The 25,429-nt window shown below is 39.2% G+C and overlaps 1 protein-coding gene across 1 annotated transcript; it reads right to left on the bottom strand.

The window, feature by feature from the left end:
* Positions 1 to 9,132: 9,132 nt before the first annotated feature.
* Positions 9,133 to 23,765, bottom strand: LOC140513288 (uncharacterized). The gene is made up of 6 exons (XM_072622856.1): positions 23,511 to 23,765; positions 14,374 to 16,467; positions 13,774 to 13,992; positions 12,088 to 12,162; positions 10,047 to 10,257; positions 9,133 to 9,336 (listed from the first exon to the last, which is right to left on the bottom strand). Exons 1-2 carry the CDS (start codon positions 23,551 to 23,553, stop codon positions 14,804 to 14,806), a joined length of 1,707 nt encoding a protein of 568 aa, XP_072478957.1. The 5' UTR covers positions 23,554 to 23,765; the 3' UTR covers positions 9,133 to 9,336; positions 10,047 to 10,257; positions 12,088 to 12,162; positions 13,774 to 13,992; positions 14,374 to 14,803.
* Between the last annotated feature and the right edge of the window lie 1,664 nt (positions 23,766 to 25,429).

Genomic DNA, 25,429 nt, shown 5'->3' with positions numbered 1-25,429 from the left:
AGAGAATCAAGAAGAGGGTGAAAAGCAGCATCAAAGACTACAAAGAGGACAAGAAGGATGAGGATTGAGAAAAAGTCATGAAGTTCGACAATTAAGGAATCATTAATAACTTTGGGGAGAATGATGAGGTTAGAAGCAAGACTTCAAAGCATAGAAACAGAGTAAGAGTAGAAGATGGATAGGTACCTATTGTAGATTCAAAGAGTTTAGCCAAAAAAGGGAGCAGACAATGGGATGATAGTGATTAGGGATGATTTGATGACTTGTGCATGTAGAGTAACTTATTTTACCTCCAGTAATGAAGACAGTAATGAAGAAAGAGATAATATCAAAAAGCATCTGGATGATGTCTGATGGGGAGAAGAAGGAGCTTTCAGCAACTGACCTCATTTTTTTTTCAGTAAAATATGAGGAAAGCTCAAGGGAATACTCACAGACAAGGAACAAAATTATCAGAATTATAGAAGACAAATTACTTGAGAGTGTCTGGCAAGGCATGATCTAGCAATAGTAATGACAGTTACACGGCTCAGTGGATAAAGTGCTCAGCCTGGAGTCAGGAAGGTCTGAATTCAAATCCATCCTCAGATTCTTACTGGCTGTGTGACCCTGATAAATCATTTTATCTCTTTGCCTTCATCTGCTGGAAAAGTAAATGACAAACACCACTACCGTATCTTTGTCAAGAAAAGCACATGGACAGTATGGTCCACAGGATCACAAAGAGTCAGACACAAGTAAATGACTGAAAAACAAGCAAGGCATACCTAGGAACTAATGTGAATCCATCTTTAAAAGACTTTTCAGGAAATATATTTAAATAATTAGAAAAAGTAGAGAAATATCCATTGCTTTTTGATAGGTTGAATCAGCATAATAGAAATGACATAATGAAATGAAATGCTACTTAAATTGCCTTTTCAGATTCCATAACCTTCTGTAAATCATCATACATTGGTTCTATTTCCTTTGACTTGTTAAATGTATTTAAAGAAATTTTTAGTCTTTTTGACATTCTCAAATTTCTATCTAATTTCAATATTCTCTCTGTTGAATTATCTGATCATGATCTAAGTTTTTAATTGAATTTTCTTCTTGAAATCTTTGGTGGTTTTAGTCATTTCCCCAACCCCACCCCCCATTATGTTTCACTTTCTGACTTCTTTCCTTTTAATGGTGGGTGTATTTCTGGGACTGGACTACGTAGCTGCCTTGGCCTTCTACCACAGTGGGGAATTTACTTTTTGTTGAATTTTGGTCTTGCCCCAAGTTGCTTCTAGGGGGCAGGACTGACCCTACTTGCATTTCAGTCCATTTTCAGGTTAGGTGCAATCATTCACATTGATTCCTCTAATCCCGATTTTCATTCTTCTTCAGATGGACTGAAAAGGTTTTGCTGATTTTTTTGTAGGGTTGGAGGAGGGCAGGGTGGATACCTTAGGCATATTCTCTGAATGGAAGTTTGATAGGGGAGGACCACAGAGCACTTTAAGGATTAGTGTTCTCCAGTGCTAATTCATCATACTAATAACTTGTTGGACTATTTGCTTTTTTGTCCTGTGGGTTCTGTTCTAATTGCTCTACTTCTTAGAGCATCATTCCTCTTTTGAAGTGGAAGGTGTTAAGAGTTAGTAGGGGCAGGAGAACATTTCTAGTCCACCATCTTGTTGGTGGTCATATGACCCACGTGGGTCTGCATTGGCCTTTAATCTGAGATTCAGGTTTCTGTTTCCTTTTAGAATGACTTTGCACTTCATATCTCTTCCAGGTTCATTGAGCCCCAACATCACAGTCACCAAGCTCTTTTATTCCTCTGCTACATCCATTGAGTCATTACCATTTTTCTTTACCTTTTACATGCATCCCTTTGATTGAGACAACCACCAGAGGGAAGTTGCTTCTTCCTCGGAAAATCAGTTAGTGGCATTTCAGGATCCTGCCTTTTTGAAACGCTGGTTTTCAAGTCTCTTTTTCAGTACATTCCTAATGTATATATCAGGTTCCTATATCTTCTCTAGTGAGCCTCTAGGTAAAAGGCAAAACTTGATATTTCCCCGATTTTCCTAGATTTCCTGATAATCAGGAGAAATCATCAAGCAGTTCATTCAGTACATGATCAGGACTCCAGCAACAGCAGCCCCAGTGAAGCCATCCTTGCCAGTACCTTCACTTTCTCTGCAAACTACAGGTCCTATTCTTCTCTGTTTATCTTCTCTCATAACTATCACTTGCTTAGTCAGGTTTCCTCCCATCCAAATACTGTATATTGAGGGAATCATCTCTAAATACTTACTGTTCTCCTTTCTACCTTCCATGCTCCTATATTCCAAAACATCTTTCTCATTGCTGCACCACTTGGAGCAGAAGCTAGCTATGCAATGAACAGAGATCATAGAGTCCTTGAACTGGCATTGTCCTTAGAGCTTCACCAAGTCCAAAATTCTCATTTTACCCATGAAGAAACCTAGACTCAAGAATAGGTCAGCTATTCAAATAGTAGGAGGCAGAGCTAAGGCCACAAACTAGGTTTCCTGCCTACTGCCTCACTATGCTTTGTACTACACTAATATTTGTAATTTAAGACATCTAAATTCAGTATAGATTTGAGGTATCCTGTCCATAAGTTATCATCGTGAAATGTTGTTCAGCTTTTTACATGCTACCCAAAACAAATGCTGGAACCCCTGACAGGCATATGTTAATGTTTCTAGGCAACGCATCAGTAAACACATTGGCCATGGCAAGACAGATCTCTTTAGTGCTACCAGAATTCATACAACATCACCGAGTTTTTGAGCTGGAAACAACGTTAGTAATCATCTAATATTCTGGATTCTTCCTAATACGTCTTGATTGTGTTGCAAATATTGACAGCACTCAAGCCCCTCAATACTGGGATGTTAGGACTGATAGGAACCAGGGGTCAATATGCAGTCAAAAACACCCTACGAAGCTGTTGAATCCTCAGATGAAACAGTTTGGTAATTCTGATTTTTCCACAGCCATTCTTTTATCAAAATTTTCCTTTTTTCTTTGTTAAAGTTTAACGTGACAAATGATACACTAATAGAAGGCATTTGAAATATGGCCCAGCACCAAATTCCTCCTATATTTTAGTTAAGTTAAATGGCATGCATCTATCTCTGAGAAACTTGACTTTGGTCAGATGAGGAAGAGACAGAAAATGCAAAGACAAAGGATTCTCTGGAACGAACTTCCATGCACTAGAACAATCCTGATGAATTTCTGCAAGTGCCCTCCAGAATTCCCACCACTCTGGTCTTGGAAGATGACAGAGTCATGTACACTCAGTCTGTTCATCTTTTATTTTCTCATCTCTCATTTTCATCAACACTTTTCATCCTTAGAATCCTAAGTTGTTTTGTATCCAGTCTCTCACAACTGCAAAAGGAAAGTTTTCTACTTGTGGGTTAACTAAAACTAATGAACAGTCTAAACAGAATGGAATCAGCTTGATGTGTGAATTTGGGTTGTCAAACCTGCAGGGAAGGAATTGGAATGCCAGACAGCAGCTTTAAGAATAGGAACCATTAAGAATGGAAGAGTGCTTAAGAGTTATAATAATAGTACTTCGTGCAGTCACTATATAGAGCAAAACAAGGTATGCAATCACAGTTTGGGAACATTTTAAAATGTAACCATATGAACAATGAAAGGTAACAGAAATTAACATAAAATAGGTTAAATTAACCAGCACAAACCCACCCCAAGAGATTGCTTATACAAATTGTTCATACTAAGATATCCTCCACAATTATAACAGGGAGGCATCAATATCAAGTATTGAGTTGGGATCAAACAAGATGGTAGAGTAGGAAGAAGCAGTACAACCCAGCTCTCCCCAACAATTACTCCAACAGAAATCTAAGTGCCAGGCCAAATGAAGAAATCCAAGCAGAAAATAATGGAACATTTTTCTATTGGGGGTGGGAATTAGAGCCAGCAGTATTTGTCACCCCAGAGCTGTATTGTAGATCTAATGTGGACTTTAGAGGAGGCCAAATCTAAGTATGAGCCAAATTACAGTTGTACACCAGAGAGAAGTGAAGTCACAGATCCAGCAGGGACTGGGTTTGGGTGTGTAGGTATCAGTAATAGCAGCCAGCTACCAGTTATGTCGCTTTGACCTGAGTGTTGTCTTGTGGAACCAGTGTGGTTTAGGAGGGAACCTTCCATTAGAATTCTAGCTGATCTGTGGCTGTGTTTCCAGAGCAAAGAATAGTTACCCAACTCACAAATCTAGCTTGGACCTGTCTTGAGACATGTACTGGGCAAAGAGAAGAAAGAGAAGTAAGCAGCACCTGCTTGGCACTGACCCCAGAAATTAAATTGCAGATTCTGTTCCCAGGCTGTCTGAGATCTGCCACTCGGTGATTAGAGCACAGATTTCAGACCAAGGGGTTCTGATCTTCTCAACCTGCAGAGCTTTTTAGCTAGATGACAGCAGCTGGGGTTAGCAGCTGTCTACTGATGCTCTACCCAGGGCTAAACCTACAGTTGTGTCACTCAAGCCTCAACTAGGGTCAGGAGCTTACAGAACTAAAAAGAAGAGGGTAGCTATCAGACCGTCTTGATCAGATTGCTTAGGCCAGAGGTGTTAGACATGCAGTCAGGAGGCAACATTTCCAAATATAGATAAACCAGATTAAAATATAATTGAAAAATATTTAACAAAATAAACTCAATAGAACATTGATAATTTTAATATGTGGTTTTCTAGGTCAGTATAAATTTATAGGGATCCTCATATATGGTTTAGTGGTCCATTTGCTTAGGTCATACTGAAAGTTTGCAGGTCTCTGACCTGAGCTACCCCCAAGATGATCGAAGAACACAGAGTTCAACATCCAGAGAAAACAGGAAGCAGGACCTCGTAAAATATGTATCAGGATCAAACTTGGTCCAGATATTCCATCCAGAAGTGAACAGAAATTGACCCTAAGGCATCAAGGTGGCTCAAAGGATAGAGCACTGGGCTTGGAAGACCTGAGTTCAAATCCAGCCCCAGGCACTTACTAGCTTTGTCACCTTGGACAAGTCACTTACCTTCAGTTTGCCTGTTTCCTCAACTTTAAAGTGGGGGTGGTAATAGCACCTATTTCATGGGGTTGTATCAAATGAGATAGCTGTACAGCACTTAGCATCATGCCTGGCTCATATTAGATACTTTATAAATGCTTATTCCCTTACTTTATTCCTTTCCACTTCTCCCCAACACAAAATTACCATTTTGCAAGTAAAACGGGAAAAACAAGTAAAAAAAAAAAACCAAAAAATGAAACTATTGTGGTGAGGCAACCCCAGAAGAAAAAAGTGAGTTCAAAATACCTATTTATAAATCTTCAAAGAAACACAACTTAGTTATGAGGTCAATTTAGAATTTCTGGACAGAATGAAGCAAGAGATTTTTTTTTAAGTTAAAAATTATATAAATGAAAATGAGAGTGTCAGGAAAGATTTGGGGAAAAATAAGATCTTTGGAGGAAAGACTTGAAAGGAGAATTAACATTTTAGTTCAAAAGGTACAAAACCTTAACCAAGTAACAAACTTAAAGAAATTGAAATAGACCAAGTAGAAGTTAATAAAACAAGAAATATTACAACAAAATTAAGACTGAAAGGCTGGAAGAAAATGTGAGGTGTTGCATATCAGAAACAACCTAGAGTACTGACTTGAACTAAGGTAGTGCCCTCGTAAATAGATATAGAAGTAAAAAGGTTGAGAGATCAAATTAACAAAATTTTGCAACTGATGATACATGGATAAGGGGAGTAGATTGTGTAAGGAATGAAAAATTGAAGCTAATTATGAACCTGAATCTGGGTGACTGGAAAGATGGTGGTACACTCCATGATAAGAGAAGTTATGAAGAGGAGTATATTTTTCAGGTGAGGGAAGTTAATACCATTTTGAAAATAATGAATTTGAGAATACTATGGGACATCCAGTAGATGGAAAAGTCTAATAGACAGTTGGCCATCTTGAACCAGAGCTCAGTATAGAGAAGATACCTGTGTTGGTAAATTTTGGATGTATTTTCATAGAGATAACAGAACTCATGGGAGATAACACAACTTAGGAAGCAGATGAGACCACTGTGAGAAATTCTAGAGAGAAGAGAGCTCAGGACAGAATTCTGAAAGGGGGAAGAAAAGGGAATAAACATTTATATAACACCTGCTAGGTAGTCCCTGGAGTACATCCATACAAAGTGGAGGGATATGCATGATGACTGAGCAAAGCAAGGGTCAGAGAAAGATAAGAAAAGCTAAAATTCAAAGACAAGGAGTACGGGTTTGAAAGTAACATGCTCAATTTATTACGTACTTTTTTTTAAGAAAAGAAAACTGTACATAGTAGAAATTCAGTTTCATGCACAATCCCCCCTCACCTTCCTTCTGTTCTCCTGGGTATCTGGAAGTGCTTATTTTAGGTGATGCTTGTTAAATTCAGAATAACAAGAATGGAAAAGCAAACCACCACCAGTACCCTGACTCTTTATACTTCATGGTGCTTTTCAGTATATGTTACATGTTATAATATTATATGTTATATATATGTTATAATATTAATCTTAGCCAGAGGCATTTTGGTGAGGAATTCAATGGGTATGCATACCCAAATTTAAGGGAAAGAGAAGAATACATATTTATTAAGAATCTGCTATGTGGCAGGTACTGTGCTAAGTATATGCCAGTTTTATCTCATTTTATTCTCACAACAACCCTGAGAGGTAGGTGCTATTGTTAGCCCAATTCTAAAGTTAAGAAAATTGAGATAAACAGAAGTCAAGTGCTGTCCTGCTGGTTTAAAGCTGGATTTGAACTTGGATCTTCCTGACTCTAGGCCCAGAACTCTGTTCATTTCACCACCTTCTACCCTTAAGAGATCATAAAATATTAGAGTTGGAAGGGGCCTTAGAGATTATTTAGCCCAATAGTTTTCAGAAATTTTGTTCAAGACATATAATTATTTTTGGTGAGAAATTAGGATGTGGCAGTTAGGATACTTGTGCAGCCTCATATAATTAAAAGTATTAATTCCATACAATCTGGACACATCTAGTGAAACAAACCCTTTGAAAACTACTGATAGAGTATCATCACTGCATTTTACAGGTGATATACCTGAGCTCCAGAGAAGTGATTTTCCTGGTGTCACACAATTTGTGGAATAATCAGGACTGACATCCAGGATTCCTAATTCTTTACACTATGTTATCATGCCTCACCCTAGAAACTCCAAAAAATTATGTTGCAATTGTGCTTTAAGAAAACCTGATATGGGGGTGGAGCCAAGATGACAGCACAGAAGCAGGGACCTACTTGAGCTCTTCTCCTAAACCTCCCAAAAAGCCTGTAAAAAATGACTCAAAACAAATTCTCCATCAGCAGAAGCAACAAAATAATAACAGACTGAAGCAAATTTCCAGCCCAAGACAATCTGGAAGGTCAACAGAAAAGGTCTCTCACACCAGGCTGGTAGTGGAGCTCAGTTTGGCCTGGGCCATGCAGGCACAAACAGGGTGGAGCAGGCCTGAGGAGACTGAATTGCTGGTGACTGCAGCAGTTTCCAGACTTCTCAATTCACAAAAGCCAAAGACAGCATAGAAGGGTCTCTCATCTGGCTGAGACGGGGAGCATGGTCTAACATCAGCCTCAATACCATGGCTATGGCAGCCACTGAGAGCCCTGCACTTAACAAAGAGCTCAAAAGTCAAGTAATTGGCTGGAAAATTGAGCAAACAGGAAAATACAGTAATATAGATTCTTACTTTCTTGGTGAAGTGATAGTTCTTAATGTAGATGGTGACAAGGAAGATCAAAAAGTACAACCAGAAGAAGACAACAAAGTCAAAGCTCCTGCATCCAAACCCTCCAAGAAAAATGTGAATTGGTCTCAGGGCATGGAAGAGCTCAAAAAGGATTTTGAAAATGAAGAGGAGGAAAAATTGGGAAGAGAAATTAGGGTGATGCAAGAAAATCATGAAAAGTGAGTCAACAGCTTGCTAAAGGAGACCAAAAAAATGCTGAAGACAATAACACCTTTAAAATTAGACTAACCCAAATAGCAAACAAGATCCAAAAAGTCAGAGAAGAATGCCTTAAAAAGAGAATGCGCCAAATGGAAGAAGAGGTCCAAAAGCTCACTGAAGAAAATAATTCCTTAAAAAGAAAACCTGATATACATGAAACTGAGTTTACAAAACTGAAAAACAAGAGTTAAATATTTATACTATAAAAGGTATCTTCAGGGTGGATTTCTCCCATAGCTCAGTAAAAAAAAAAAAAATTGACTTATGAAGAAATTTCTATTTATATAATCTTATCTATGAATATCATTGCTTCATCTCCCTTCTATTTTTCCAGTTATTAATGTATTTCAATTAACTAAAAATTAAGTCATCAAAATTTTTCAACAGTAATACTACAATACCATTACTAGTATCAAAGCTTTCTTCTTTCCATATGATCAGGAAGCACTATGGGATGACAACAAATGAATGCATATAGATATAATATCTAAGTAACTAGTCCATTTTCTTTTTTAAAATCATCAAAAAATCTACTAGAGTTGTATCTAATAAATGTTCTTCACTAGTAAGTTGGTACTAGAAAGTATAGACTCTTGACTTTATCTTTTATATTCAGCAGAATGTTGGCACAAATCCTCCCAAAATCAATTTATAATTTTTTTTAAAGAGACCAACTCTGTAATAATGTACGCTGCCATAGTACTTAATAAATGCTTGTTGAACTTAAAAAAAAAAAAGCTAGAATACAGCATCACCAAAATAATGTCTTATTGTTCTACATACATGCTTATGAAGGAACCTGATTTTCTCTAGTTCAAATCTCCTAAGTAGACTTAAAAAGAGAAAGGTGGACACTACTGGTGAAGATACAACTGGTACCAATTCTGCCAAAGATATATCTCTTAATGTTCTTATATTGGGAAGGTTTTCACAGCCTTCATGTAGCATTATCCCACTAATTACCCACAATAGGCCTATCAGTTATGGACATTGGGCATTGTAATGTTCATTTTGTGTATGAGGAAGCTGAGCTCAGAGAAATCAAAATTGATTTTTCAAGAACTAGGACTACCAGTCATTCAACAATAGTTTATTGTACAAGGATAGAGAATGAAGAGACAAAGGTCTCTGTCATGAGGAAAATGGAAGATATTTTCAAAGAATTCCCCTAATGTCAAATGACAAGCATTTTCATGTCTAGTTTGCTTCTGACATCATAGATACTGCCAAACAGATGAACACCGCAGGATCATTTCATCTGATCTCCATGTCTTTAAACCTGAAAAGATGAAAAGTGATCATCACGATTCTCCATTCATTTTTTCCAGAATCTTTAAGTTGGAAGTCATTTTGTCCCAACTAGGACTGCTTTCATCTGGCCTTCCCTCTGCCACATGGATCAACAGTAGGCCCCATCTCTATTCTTACCCGTTTTCCCTTCTCCCCAGGGTACCACCTGTCTCTTTCTTTTTGAGAGCATTTCCTAATCTGTAATTCTCAGATGCTCTCTGGGAAGCCCAAGGAAGTGGAGGAAAATTTACTACATTTCACTTACATTTCAATAGCTAAACCCTGAAACACACAGACACACACACACATAAACAGACAGACAGACACACACACACACACGCACACTTTCTGTCTCTAAAATAAAAAGTCTTCCTCTGAAACTAAGAGATTTCTTCATGGTGGTCACCACGTGACATGCCTCAAGTGACCATGACCCTAGACTACTCTTAGATTGTTCCCCAGTCTGGAACTGGTTTCTGCCTCCTTTGCTAAGCCTCGCTCAGGCCTCTGGGTCTGTGAGATAAATGAGCTCTGTGATTTCCTTGCCGTTCTACTGGGCTTTCTGGTTCTGTGATGCGGAGATACAATAAGGACGGTTTCTTTGGGAAGGGCTGTCAGGAAGTCTTGTTAAAGAGGTCTCGCGGCTAGCCAAGGGGTGTCTGGTTTCCACAAGAATGAAAATGACAACTACATACTGACCTTGGGTTAGGAAAAAGCCACATTCAATGGGTGAAACTTTTGGGTCTTGTTCCCCATCATCCCAAATCACCTCCTCTTCCTTCTTGTAATTCCTCACATGAGAAATCTGGCATCTCAAGTTCTGAGGGCAGTACTTGCTAGGTCATTAGCAGGCAGGTAGGCAACAAGCATTTTTGCAGCATTTACTATGTGGCAGGCACTGTGCTAAACTCTAAGGATACAAATACAAGCATAAATAAATACAGGGCAGCTGGGTGGCACAGTGCACAGGGCCTGCAGTCAGGAAGACTCATCTTCCTGAGTTCAAATCTGGCCTCAGATAGTTACTAGCTGTGAGACCCTGTGCAAGTCACTTAACCCTGCTTGCCTCAGTTTCCTCATCTATACAACAAACTAGAGAAGGAAATGGCAAACCACTTCAGTATCTTTGCCAAGAAAACCCTTAGTGGGGTCACAAAGAGTTTGACACAACTGAAAACAGCTGAACAAGAACAAAGAAATATAGTCCCTGCCCCCAAGGAATTTATATGTTAATGAGGGTAGACAGTGTATAAAAGGGCACTGGGAAAGGGGTAGGGGGACGGGCAGAAGCATAACTGGGAGAGAAATGGAACCTGGCCTGAGCCTAAGGTCGTTCCTCATCTTGTGAGTACCTTCACTCTTGGTGGGTTAGTCCCTCACAAAACTCTCCTGCTGCGTTGCTGTGTTCCTGGGGCTCTGAGCATTCTGCCCTCCTCTTATTTCCCCCGATTCCCAAGCAAAGCTTGGCCTTTGCTGACTCCAGGCATTTGATGTTAATAGAGAAGAACCTTATCAATCATTTGCACATTCAGCAGTAATAGTCCCATGTCTTGTTTATGTCTGAATAAATCCTCAGTAATCCTTGTGAAATCCCCTTATGTCTCTGTGTAAGTCTCTGTTCTGCTTTCAAAGATGCAAAATAGTATGAAATGTAGGACACAGATCTCAAGGAGATCAGAGTCCAGTTGGGAAAACAGAATTTAGACAAAGTTGCATAATATTTCAATATGGAACAGGATCTAGAATTTAGAGGTAATGCAGACAGATCACCTAGCATGACCCACTCATTTTACAGATGTTGGAAACAGGCTAGACAGTCAAGGGGACTTGACCAGGATCACGTACATCATAAGGGGAGAGATTTGGATACAGGTTCTCTGCCTCCATAAAGTGCTCTTGGTTATGCCATGCTGCCTAAGAATCTGCAGACATCTAATATAGATAGCAAGTGCTGCAGGTATTGGTAGTGATGGTGTAGTGGATGGAGTGCTGGATCTGGAGTCAGGAAAATAAGCTCAAATATGACTTCCCACATTTGCTAACTGCGTGACCTTGGACAAATCATAAACCTCTGTCTGCCTCAGGTTCCTCATCTATAAAATGGGGATAATAATAACACCCAACTCTCAGGATTCTTGTGAAGATAAAATAAGGTAATGCTTATAAAGAGGTTCGCAAGCCTTAAAGTGCTTTATAAGTGCTAGCTGCTGCCACCACCACTACCACCCACTGCTGCTATTACAGGTCTTTGCAGACTAGCTAAGAAATCACAGCAGATACAAAATTGGACCAGGCTCTCCATTAAAGCAAGAATGGCATTTAGAAACCTAGAGACACCAGAAGAGAGCAGTCCAAGCAGAGAAATGAAGACCGAAGGTAAGAGTTTACATTGCCTTCCAGTGACAATAGAATAGTTCACTTAAGCTGTAAATTCAGGAGTTTAGGAAATAAATTGGAGACACTGAATTCCAGCCTAAGAATGTAGATTTTTCCCTTTAAGCAGTATGGAGCCCATGAAGATTCATTTAAAACAGTGAATGATTATGCACAAAGCAATCTTTTAAGAATAACATTTTGCAGTTGTGTATAAAATGGACTGGGAAGTGGAGAGACCAATAAGGAAACTATTACTGTTAGAAATCTCCAGGCTCCTCCCCACAAAGAAGACCTAAGTCCTGCCCCATCTCAGACATTATTTCCTTGTGTCATGTGTGAATGGAATTTGACAACCTGGACATACCTGCATAGGTTTCGCTAATGAAGTCTCTGGAATGGAGCATCCACCCTACGCAACAAGTGATAGGACTAGAGCCATCTGGAAGAGAAATGAAAGCATTCTAAAGACTGAGCAAATGGGAGGGTAACCAAGGAAAGTCAGTGAAGTGTAATATAAAAAAATATCTCAAAACAAACCATGAGATGAAGGCTCAAGAAAAACAAGGTTCTTGTACCCATTCCTTCACTTGGTGATCTTTCAAGTCTCTTAACCTAGTTTCCTTATCTGTTGAGTAAAGATAAGAAATGGCCTCCTTTCTTTACTGGGATACTGTGAACATCAAAGGAACCAATGTATTTGAAAATAGGGAAACTGTGCAAATGCAAGCTGTGCTCACCATCATCATCGTCATTATCATCATTATTGTTAATTGCAGCAGAAATGATAACAATGAGAAAGATAATAGGGTTAGAGTTTACGATACGACCCTGATCTGAAGCCCTGTCTTTGGAATTTTCAAGGAAGGGATGGATATGAAGGGAGGCTATGAAAGATGAAACAAACCTTGGTGACTGCTTGGTGTGGAGAGTGAGGGAGATGTTCAAGTTGACTTTGACCAAAATACTCCATCTCCAAATACTATGCATTTCCATTGGCTGTTCCTCATACCTGGAATGTTTTCCTTTCTCATCTCTGCCTCTCGATTTCCTTGGCTTCCTTTAGGTCTTAGTTAAAATCTTATCATTGACAGGAAAACTTAACTGCTTCCCCCTTAATTCTAGTACCTTCCTTCTGTTGATTGTCCCCAGTTGATCCTATATGTAGCTTACTTATAAATGGTTGTTTAGCTATTGCCTTTCCCATTAGACCAGGGGTGGGAACTGTGACGTTGGGCATGGCCTTTTGACTGAGTTCAAGTCTTGTAGAACAAATCCTTTCATTAAGGGGATTTGTTCTGTGAAGTTTGGATTCAGTCAAATGGCAGCACTTGAGGACCTAAAGGGCCACATGTGACCTCAAGGCTTCAGGCTCCCCATGTCTGCATCAGACTATGAGCTCCTTGAGGGCAGGGGCTGCTTTCTTTCTCTCCCCAGTGCTTAGCATAATGCCTGGTATACAGTAGGTACTTACAGCTTATTGACTGGCTGCCTTTCCCCTCCCCTCCTCTTCCTTCTCCTTTTATTCCTGGGCAACAAAGGATATTCCTTATACCTGGGTTAACTCCAACAATGATCGAGGTGTACATTTGACTGTGTTAGCATTCCCTAGAATCCTTCCCAGCTTGTCCCACCTGGAAAAGCATAAATATTCACTGGGATTGGACATCACAGACTCACCAAGTCTCAGAAGAGACCATATGCAGTCTGTATATAACCTATACAGGAGCCCTCTCTGCAACTTGCAGGAGAAGTGAGCTTCCACTCTTCTCTCAAAGACCTGTAACAAGGTAGATACTACTGCCTACAGAGGCAGCCCATTCCACTTCTGGCAGCTGTTTAATATGAGGAAGCATGTCCTTACATCAAACTGAAATTCACCTATCTCAGCTTCTGCACATTGGACTTAAGTTTATCCATCTGGAAATGATCCCATCTCTGGAGGTCATAGATTAATAAATTTAGAGCTAGAAGAGATCTTAGAGGCCACCAAGTTCAACCCCCTCTTTTTACAGGTGAGGAAACTTAAGACCAGAGAAGTGAAAGGACTTACATAGAGACACAAAGAGCCTGAGGCAGAATTTGGACCCATCCTTCTTGATTCCAAGGCCAGTTCTCTGTCCATTGTACCACGTTGTTCTATCCCTACTGTCAGGATCCATTCCTATCCTCTTCTTTCTTTTGGCTTCCTTTTCATGAATTCTGCCTTCTCTCTTGCTCTCTGCTTTGATCATCTCTGATGAGAAGTTCAGCTTTCTGTTCCTCCATAAACCTGGGATTAAGAATAATGTTTATGGAGATAGCAGAGAGGTGTGGAAAGGAAGAGTCCTGGGGTCTACCTGGTTACTCCCCTCCCTGTGTCTTAGCATGGTATCTAAGGCTGCTGGTTCTTGACATTTGTCTTTAGACCTCCAAATTATTACATGTGTATGTTCATATGTGTGTGTGTGCTTTTACAGCTCAAGTGGATTTTAAATTATAATTTATAATCCAAAACAATCCTTTTAGAGATGAGGAACAGAGTATAACAAATAAAAATTGACCCAGTACCTTATTGTAGAGAATAAATAGTGTAGGGAATAAATGTTTTTTGAACTGGACTACACTGTCCAAAGTGGCACAATTGCTAAGTGTTTAAGGGACTTGAACTCACCTGTCTTCCTAGAAGTACAAATTCCCTTTTCCTCTTGAAGGTGCTCTCTGGGTCTTCTGGTCCTCATAGCACTCCACACTCCTTCTAATAAATGATGTTGCTCAGAGCTCCTGATGACTTCCTTTCCCCTGGACTCAAATTGTGTTGATTTTCTCATTTTCATGTCACAGCAGTTAGAGTCCAGTTGCATCTTGTCACCTTTGATAGGTGTTGTGGTAGTTAAAGTCAGAGGGGATGGTGAATTGATATGATTCAGGGTAGCTGGGGCCATGAAAGAGTTGAATCTATCCATGGGCTTGGTAGGACTTCTTAACATCAAGACTTGCTCCTCTTTGGAGAATGAGCCATCATGGGGTGATTCCTGGTGCCCTGGCATCCCTGGACTAGAGATTAGACAGCAGGTTCTCTTGGGTAGTTTCTGGGCTACTTGTCAGCGATGCTGGCCATGTGGTTGATGATGCCGTATTATGGTTCTGCGATGCTGGGCCCGGGCTTGATGACGATGAGTTTCTCTAGCCCGATGCTGGTCCTCAGTAGCTTGATGAAATTGGGCTTCTCGTTGATCACGCACAGTCTCTAGTCTCTGGTGCTGGGCTTGCACTTGATGAGGACACCGAGTTTCAGGTTGATGATGCCAGACACCACTTGGATAAAGCTGGGGGTCTCGTTGATGATGCATAGTCTCAAATGGACAATACCGGGCCTGTGCTTGATTAAGCTGGGTGTCTTGTTGATGATGAACACCGTCTAGTTGATGGTGCCCAGCTCGTCCTCGATGGTGCTGGCTTTCTCGGTGATGGTGCTGGGCCTCAGCTACATGATGGGCTTCTTGTTGATGACGTTGAGCCTCCAGTCTGAGACGCCGGGCCCGTGCTTGATGACACCAGGTTTCTAGATGACGATGCCGGGCCTCGGCTTGTTGAAGTTGGGTCTCTCGGTGACGATGCACAGCCTCCAGTCTGTGGCGCCAGGCCTGGATTTGATGATTCCACGTTTCCAACTGATGACACGTGTTCAGACCTTGCTGAATCTGGCTCTCTCGCCAATGTTGTATGGCTTCTAGTCGGTGATGCCAGTTCTGCACTTGATGATGCTGGGGGTTTTGGTGACGATACTGGGCTCGAAGTTGATTGAATTGGGCCTCTTGCTGGTGATGTTGGGATTCCTGTTGACGGTACTCAGCCCGAAGTTGATTAAATTGAGCCTGCATTCGGCGACGTCGAGCCTGTGCTTGTCGATGCCAAGTCTCCAGGTGACGACGCCGGGCCTGAGCTTGATTGAATGGAGTTTCTTGATGCCCAGCGTCTCTTCCATGGCGCCAGTTGTGTGCATGGCGTTGCCAGTTCTCTAGCTGACGACGCCGGACCTCTGCTTGTCGCCAACGAATCTCTCGCTTTTTCTCCTGATTACACCTCATTTCCAGCATCGCTTCATTAAAGACTCTGCAGCTGAAACCCTCCTTTACCCCAAAACGAGCATGTTCCATGAGGGCCTCCAGAGTGAGGAATACCCGGCAACAGGCCAGGCAGCGGAAGCCTTTATCTGTGGTGACCAGCCAGTCGGGGGTGGCCACCCTCGGCCTCTCTTCCTCCCTGTGGGAGGGCCCAGGTACTTCCTCCTCACTGGGATCTTCGTAAAGCTCTTCCTTCACATTCTGGGAGACTTGGAGAGTTATTTCATTCATTTGGATCTCACCAGGATCTTCCTCTGAAGAATGAGTTTCAATGTCCTGGCGCATGGTGGTAACGCTGCTGGTGGGAGGGGACCCGATGGTGGTTTCCCCTGACACCTCTGCTTCATACATCTGGGGCTTCTTTCCAACAGCCCGAAATCCAGCTGAAGTGTGCCACTTCACAGCTACTCCCTTTATAGTCCTGACACGGGCATAGTAAGCACAGCTGTAGTAGCTGTCTTCTGCTGAGCTGACTTTACGACTGGAGGTCGCCTTCGGCTTCTTATACACAAAATAGGGAGAAGATGAGGAAGAATCCTCTCTCCTTTCTGCTTCTTCCTCATTAATGATAGGGTCTGGGTCTACGCCTCTTGGTGCTGAAGGTCCAGGTTGGGGTGAGGGCTGTTCTGCTTCTGAGATTCCTAGAAACCAGTGAAAGTCCAGTGAATTTAGGTGGTCTCAACATAAAGGTCATGCCATTAAAAAATTCAGTTAAAAGGGACAGCCAGTTATTTCACAATTAGGGGAAATAGTTTTAGCCAGACACGGGAGAGTCAAATCAAGAAGCATTTAGCAAGCAAAGATCAGCTTGGCATTGTTGTGTCTCCTCTCCATTTTTTTCACCCTCTTAGTCTTGGGGATGGGTGAATACAATGCTTTTCCCTCCTGTTTTCAATTGTGTAAAATTAAAAAATGTTTACCAATAAAACTTTTAATAATTTTTTGCATAAGTTTACATTGGTCTTTTTATTTCATCACAGTTTTCCCCAGTATCCCTTTTCCTGTTCTTCCAGAAGGCCATCCCAAGTAATAAATTATATTTTTTAAGAAAAAAAAAAAGAAGAGGAAAATCAGATTAACTAAGCAGTACTTTGAAAAAGTCTGAAAATATGTGATATGTGCAACACTTGTTGACCTCTTTCCTCTGCAGAGGGGTCACGTAATAGCATCTTGTTATATCTCATCTTTCAACCTTTGCTTGTTCTTTATAATTTTACAATATTCCTTTTTAAAAAAATTCCTCCTCCCATTTTGTTGTTCAGGCATATTTTAGGCATGTCCAACTCTTCATGACAAAGGTGCCGAGTGGTTTGGCCATTTCCTTCTCCAGCTCATTTTACAGATTAGGAAACTGAGACAAACAGAATTAAGTAACTTGCCTAGGGTCCCACACTAGTTTAGTGTGTGAAGCTAGATTGAAATGCAGCCTGATTCTAGGATCAGAGCTCTATCCACTGTGCCACCTAGTTACCTGAGACCTCCTCCCATAGCCTCACATTATAGCGGGCTCAAAAATCCCAACCATCTCTTTGTCACCTGTTGCTCTACTTCACTTCTATCATCTTCTTTATGCCCAACCAGGATAAACTCACCACTCAAAAACTTATCATCATAGAGATTGCTTCAGTTTTGTTATTCGCACCTAATCCATATCCTTAGGTGTTCCCGCCTCTCTAATTAGAGGGCTGGAAGGTAGAGCAAAAAATCTTCCTATAACCTCCCATTACAGAGGGTCCAAAACCTCAGTGATTTCTTCATTTGCCACCAGCTGATCTGCTTGGTTTCAACTCCCTCTTCATCTTTATGCTACCTCTGAGCCGGGTAGCCTTTTGTACTTCTCTCTGCATTCAGCTTCCTTTTGTGCTTTGTCTTCCCCCATTTCATTGTAAGCTCCTTGAGGACAGGACTGTTCTTTTGTTTTTAATTTGTATCACCAGCACATAGCACAGAGTGTCTGGCACATTGTAGGTACTTAATAAATGTTTATCATATATTGTATTTATTATTGTGGATGTGTATAGAGTTTTCTTGGCTTTACTTCACTTTGCATCAGTTCATGGAGTTCCTTCCATGCTTCTTAATTTTTATAACCTTTGTGATTTTCTTTGCTTTAGTAGATTGATCCCCATATACTTTAATGTATTTTATTTTTATTTGGAATGGAATTTCCCTTTGTATTATTACCTTTTGGATTTTGTTGATTTATATTATTATATAGAAATAATGTTGATTTTTGAAGATTTATTTTGTAACCTGCAATTTGCTGAAGCCATTAATTGTGCCAGTAATTTTGATGTTTCCCTTGGATTTTCCAAGTATACTGTCATATCATCAACAAATATATATAGTTTTATCTCTATTTTACTAAATTTTATAGCTTTAATCTCTTTCTCTTGTCTTGTTGTTGCTAGCATTTCTAAACTATCTTAACTAATGGTGGGGAGAGTGGGCATCCTTGTTTCACTCCTATTTTTTTTTTAAAGTTCTAGTATATGTTTGTTGCATATGATGCTTATTTTGGATTTTTAGATAAATGCTTTTTATGGTCTTAGAAAAGGTCCCTCTGTATTTATACTTTGCAGGGCTTTCAGCATGAATAAGTGTTGTACTTTGTACAGAAAAAAAAAATTTTTCTGTATCTACTGAGGTAATCATATATTGTTTTTAATCAGAGTAATTATGTGGATTATTTTCCTAATGTTGAACCATCCTTTTATCTGTCATAAAAACATAACTTGATTATTAATAAATGATTTTTCAGACTAATTTTTTTAGATTCTGTGACAGTGTTTTAAATTTTTGAATCAGTATTATTAAGAATATTGATCTGCCATTCTGTTGTTCTTTATTCTTTCCTGGTTTCAATATTAAGACTATATCTCATACGTGCAAACTGGTAGGAGGCCTATATAAATTTTTAAGAATAATTTTTGTTGTATTGGTATGAAATTTTTCTTTAAAAATTTATTAGAATTCTCCAGTGAATCCATTAGGACCAGAAGGTTTTGTCCTCCTCTTTGCTAGTTCCTTTGAAGCTTGTTCTACTTCTGACATTGCCAGAGTAAAATTTATGTAGCTAATTAAGAAGAGAAGCTCTTGTTTGACAGAAAAGAATTTGCATCTGCTAAAAATTATGTTATGTAAAATCTATAGGGAATTAAAATAACAAGACTGGGATAGATAAGTCATAAAAGGATATGAACAATTTTCTAAAGAAAAACATGAATAGGACTTGGAAAATGTATGTTGGTTTTTAGCAGAACTCTCAAATCCTCCTTCCTCCAGTTATGTAATGTGTCCAGGTATATGGTGATTGCTATTTCAACAGGAAGAGAAGATGATGGACACAACCTCATTTCAATATAAAACTTTCTGAAATTGTAGCAGGGGCTGTGAACCTTCATTACTGGCTAAGCCTTACCCTGCCATATTTTGTGCAGCTCACACATGCACGCTGTGACTGTGTGACATAACATACAGGTTATGAGTTTTGACTGGGTGTAATTTCTATCGCTCCCCTTTGACGGTGATTCCATCCGACCCCTCACACCACTCCTTAACAAGGGAGAAAGCATGTAAACACAGAGCGGAAGACCCAGGAATGCAAAGCTGGTGTTCTGTGTGAGGGAAAGAGAGCAAACCAGTGAAGCCTCTTATTCCCTGAGAGATTCCACCAAACAAGGACCTGAACAGACGCTTCCATCCCTCAGTTAAAGGAGCATCTGAAATCACCAAGGTCTGGTGGTCTGGGCTTACTCAGTGATGGAAGGAAGGGCCAAACAGAGTTAATACCTGATGAGATGATAACGTATTAGAAGAGAAGGAGCAGGAAAGCCCATAGAGAAAACTTGAGCATAGTATTAAATTATCAGTTCTTTTGGAATTTTACCTCTGTTGTTGCTGTTTTTTAACTTTCAAAACTTAGCACAGGGCCTGACACATATGTAACAGCAAGGACCCCGGCATACACAGGAGGGCCTGCTGTACAGGTTCTTAGATCTGCTTTTCTGAAAGGAAAACAGCTTTTGAGAGGTCAACAATCTACTTTAATCAAGCACATAGATCATTCACTTCGTTCAGGGAAAATAGTCAGCACCCTGAACTTCAGAGAAAGTAGAGAAACAAAGATCAGCCAACAGACAAGGCTTCTGACTATCTGACCGTAAGCAATACATACGTCACAGATCAACAGACAGATCCACCTATCTGACCATAACATCTGGGTTTTTAGCAGCTACCAAGAGGCTCACCTGGCCAAACAAACACTTCCAGAGCAAGCCCCAAAACAAAACCTCACTTCAAAGTATTTATACACTTTGTAGAGCCAGAGGGCATGGCAACCCTAGAGAACCAGTGCCTCATTAGAAATTAATAAAAGGTGTGGGCTTTCCTACAAAACAGATCTCCCCTAATCGAACTTCCCTCTATGGCAGGCCTATTAATGACTGGGGAAGAGATTTAACTCTTATAATTACCATTACACTATAATAAGAGCTTAATAAATACTTAATGATTATTGGCCAAATTCTCAATAATAAAGACTCATAATTTTAAAAAGAAGGAAGATGAGTATAGAACCAGAAAATGTCATAACACATGAAGAAATGTGTATTAAAGAAAATAGCACAAAACTCAGAATAAAAAACAAATCAGTCAAAAGAGAAAAATTAAGAGAAAAATGAAAATTAGGACTAAAATCAAGGTAGAAATAAATACTACCAAATACTCAATGAAACAGAGAGGAAGTAGTTTAAGATATATGTTAACATGAATGGAATGAACTCTCCTAAAAAAACAAAAGAGGATAACAGAGTAGATCAGAAAGCTGAATCCATATATGTATGTGTATATTATAATATATATATTTGCGTAATGTTACATGTGATATATAGTATACATTATAAGAAACATTTGAAAGATAAAAATTCACCATTTACATAAGGAGCTGGAGCAAATCAAAAGCTCTTAATATTTTATTTTAATGAAATATTATTGTGTTCAAAGAAATAACAAAAAAACCAAGAAATTTGTATTTAATTTAGGTCCCAGAAAGCAAACCAAGAGGGCAATATAAATAATATGAATACGTTCATTTGTCATAAGGATTGTTAACTTTTTATTTTATTTTAATTTAGTTAGCAGTGTGTTATATAAGAACTAAAAAAATGAGGGTCATTCAAATATCTTTAAAAATTCACAGAAAGGAAACAAATAGAATAGATTTGAATGTGACATGATGAATATTTTATATGTATATATATGGTTTATAATATATATATATGTATAGTTTAAAAACCAAGATGGACGTAACAGTTTCATAGGTTTCTTTACTTCTGTTTTGTATGTGGAAATGGTCCCTTTGGGTGTTTGTTAACTTTGGAATAAAAAAAGAAAATAATAATACAATAACATTAATGAGGAAAACAAAATTCATATGAAATACCAGAGCTGACGCCATGTGACAAATGTGAGAACACGCTTCTTCATCTCTGTTAAGAAATTCTAAAGGTCATACTCCTTCTCTCAGTCACAGCACTTTATCAGATCATATTTTATTTAGTTTTTATATTTTTAATTAAATAAGGGAAAAGACAATGTGCCCATGTGTGTATACATATGGAGGAGGACTACTAGGAAGTAGTTTTTGTGTCAAAAACATTGTGTCAATAAAATGTGTTTTTTATAATATTCCTATCAGTTTATTTTTTTTTATTATTAGCAACTAACTCTTTCCTTCTGTCTGGAAGTGCCAAGACCAAGACAGGGAAGTCAGGGAAGAAAAGGAGACAGTGTAACTTCAGGAGACCACAGTAAGGGAGACTTCATCTTATTTCTAATATTCAAGGGTTCTTAATGAGGTCTGTGAACTAAAAATAATTTGATTACTGTATTGAATATAATTGGTTTTCTTTGTAATTCTATGTCTCTTATTCTATCAGGGTGTGGGGTGGATTCTGTGGCCTTGAGGCCACATGTGGCCCTTTAAGTCCTCAAGTGCAACCCTTTTACTGAATCCAGACTTCATAGAATAAATCCCCTTAATAAAAGGATTTGTTCTGTAAAACTTGGATTCAGTCAAAAATCTGTGCTCAAAGACCTAGAAGGTCACATGTGGCTTCAAGGTCACAGGTACCCTACCCTTGTATGCATTTAAAAAATATATTCTTATAAGGAGACCAATAGACTGGTAGACACACAAAGGTTTAACATCTCTTTTATAGGCACCCTACCCTAGCATCTCTCTATCGACTAGGAAATATTGAACTCAAGATGGGAAGAAATAACCTACTTTCACAACTGTAACACCTTGCCTTTTTGTGTATAAATGAGGGACTTATATTAGGCATGGAATATTCAATGTGGTTATAAACAGAGATGAAATGTAATTTTAAACAGAATAAGAAACTTCTAAATTTTGGCTCACACCTCCTTCCTGAAATACAGTTCAAACACTCCAAAACTCTATATCTTCTTTCTGTACATTAGACAGGGAAAAGAGAATGCTTTATTTTTATCCCACTCTTATTAATCATCCGTGGAGATACACAAAGTAGTTATCCGATACACTTGGAAGACAATTTTACCTGGTTCAAATAAACTAGGATTCTCTAGGAAAATTAATAATCTTAACAGGACCCAGCTGATAAAATCTAGTCTCCCAGAAGTTTCTACTTTTGATATTGTGGAGAAAAAAAAGGAATCAGACTCAATAAAGTTATTTTCAACTGTATATTTGCTCTAAGACATTACCTCATCCCACTAGTTAAGGGCCCTAGTCTTCCCTCTATTAATTTCTTCGTCATTTTCCACCTTCCGTCCTCATCCCTTCACCCAGCTTTTCTACTATCATGATTATAATGAGAATGTTAACCACTGACTTCTTTATCTGCTGCTGCCAACTCCTCCACTTTGGTCTTTATTCTCCCACAACTTGGAAGAGAAAGGTTATAGAATTATAAAATATAGAGTTGAAGACACAGTTAAAGTATTCATCTACTCCATTTGATCCATTTTACAGATGAGTAAACTGAGGTCAATTAATCAGGCATTTATTAAGGGCCTGTTGTATGCCAGCCACTGTACTAGGTTCCGAAAATAAAAAGACAAGTCTTTGCCCTTACAGAGCTTATGTAATGAGTGACAGAGGCAATATTAAAACCACTACAGAAATTTCTTTGAAATTCTAAATCCAGCATAGATTTGAAATAACTTTTCCAAAGGTCAACCTAGTAAAACATTGTTAAAGCTTTCATTGAACATTCAGTAATAAGCTAATCCGCTGAAAACATCTCTTGATGCTTTTAGGAAGCTCTTATAATTTTGAGTGAAAATGGCATCAAATAAGTACCACAGAAAACAGACTCTCCAAAACCATTAATAATGGCATCTGAGTTCATTGGCATATGTCAGAGTTTAGGGATAAAACGAACCTCAGAAATAATGTAATTCCATCTCCACATCCATTCCTACTGTATACACAAGAAAATAAGACTCAGAGAATAGGAGAACTTTCTGTAGTTCACTTAACTAATAAGTGGCAGATTCAGAGTTTCAATTTGGTTTCCTGATTCTGAATCCAAAATGCCATGCGGCCGTTCCTTCTCCTGCTGCCATTTTAACCGAACCAGACCAGCTCTCTGCTAAGACATAAACCTCAGGACAGACATCCCTCTAGTAAGCAAACCTGAAGTTTCAGCTGCAGCTCTTTTTTCTTGTACTTCCTTCATTGGATGTTCACAGCGTTGCTTCTTCCTTCACAGATAAAGGAGAATATGGGAGTAAGAACTCTAAAAAGTCTCTAGCATCCTTATCCCAAGGAAGTTGGACATCTGAACTTCTTGACCTGCAGGTGACCTCACTTTTTCCCTGGTTTTCACACACACAAAAACCAAACCATTAATATCTCTGAATAGGAACATTCAAAGCCACAACAGCCAAAGGCAGCAGTTATGGTCAGAATGGTCAGAGTGGCCTCTGCCCAGTCTATGATGTCATCAGTGACATGGCACCAGTTCTGTAGTACCCAAGTTAAAGTCAAACATAGCAACAGGGGGATCCTTGCATCACAGATCAGGGAGATATGGAGTTGTCAGGGAGGGTCATGCCCTTGCAGCATTTTAAGCCCTTTCATGCTGTTTTTTACTTCAGCATTTGAAATAGAATAGGTTTCAGGTGGTCTGCACAGACTGCTGCTAACCCACATGAATTCCTGCGAAAAGAAAAGGAATCAAGGATTCGTAGACAGCACCAGCTGGATGAACCTTAGATGCCATCCAGTCTACCCCCCTTCATTTGATAGATGCACAAATCAAAGCCCACAATGGCTAAGTGACTTGCCAAGATCACACAGCTAATTACTTATTGGTAGAGCCAAGGACTCAAATCTTCCTGTGATTCCTTTACGTCCACTGCAATCACACCTACGAAGTTCCTCAGTGCTGGTGAATTGTAAGGAACCATGGGTAGAATTGCAGTAGCAAGAAGATATTATGTGTGTGCGTATGCATGTGTGTATATCTATATCTATATAACTCAATGAGATAATTACAAACTCTTTTTTTTTGTCAGAACCCTTCTTGATTTAGAGTGTACCAGTCAGTAATAGCCCAAAAGCAGTCTAATCACAGTCTGATCCATCAGATGGCAAACTTCTTGAGAGCAGGGGCTATCCTTTGCTTCTTTTTTATCCCCAGCACTTGATGCAGTGCTTGACACATAGTAGGTGCTTAATAAATGTTTTTTGATTGATTGCTCCCAAAGGAATATCCAGCTCCAAAGACTCCTCATATAGTTCAGTTACATTCAGTGAGATATTCCTGTAAGTGAAAAACCTAGGCTGGTCACATAAGAAGAGGGAAGAAAATCCAGAGGCAAGGAAAAGCAGACAGTAATTTCTGGAGGAGGGAGGAGAGGGGAAAGTATAGAAATAGGATCCCCCGAAATAAAATGGAGCAGCTGTAAGAACTATGGAATCACAGGCGCATAGATTTGGAGCTAAAGGAGACATTAAAGGCCATCTAATCTAACGCTCAAGAGCAACAAAATAAAGGAAATAAGGGAGGGAATTAGGAATGAAACAAACTCTTGAATACATTGATTAGAGAAAAGCAAATCAGAATTTAGAATAAATGATGGAAAATCAGAATAATGAATCCAGTTCAACATCCATTTGTAAAACACCTACTGTGTGCCAAACACTTTCCTAGACACTTAGAATACCAAGACAGAAAAGAAAACTTCCTGAGCTTCTGGTCATTAATAAAATAATAGTAATGGACACACTAAAAGATAATTGACTTTAGTTTAATCCTAACAGCCAATTGTGCTCCCAGGACGTAGGCTCTGAAACACCTCTCTGTTGTAGGGAGAGAGGTAGGGCATCATTGGGGTGGAGTGTTCATACACACGTCACACGTGGTCACTTTGTTAGCCAGTTTTGCTTAGTGTTATTCTTTGTCACATGGGAGGGTTCAGTGAAAGGCTATTGGGACATAACTGTGGTGTCAACAACAGAGGTCATCTCTAAACCATTCTTAAATGAAAAGGCAAAAAAGAATAAAAATAAAAACTCACTAAAGGAATTTGACCTTTGACAGGGTAAAG

The sequence above is a fragment of the Notamacropus eugenii genome, chromosome 7 (genome assembly GCF_028372415.1).
Source record: "Notamacropus eugenii isolate mMacEug1 chromosome 7, mMacEug1.pri_v2, whole genome shotgun sequence".
Taxonomy (NCBI): Eukaryota; Metazoa; Chordata; class Mammalia; order Diprotodontia; family Macropodidae; genus Notamacropus; species Notamacropus eugenii.
Note: the sequence above shows the minus strand (reverse complement) of the source record. Positions and strands in the feature narration are given on the sequence as shown.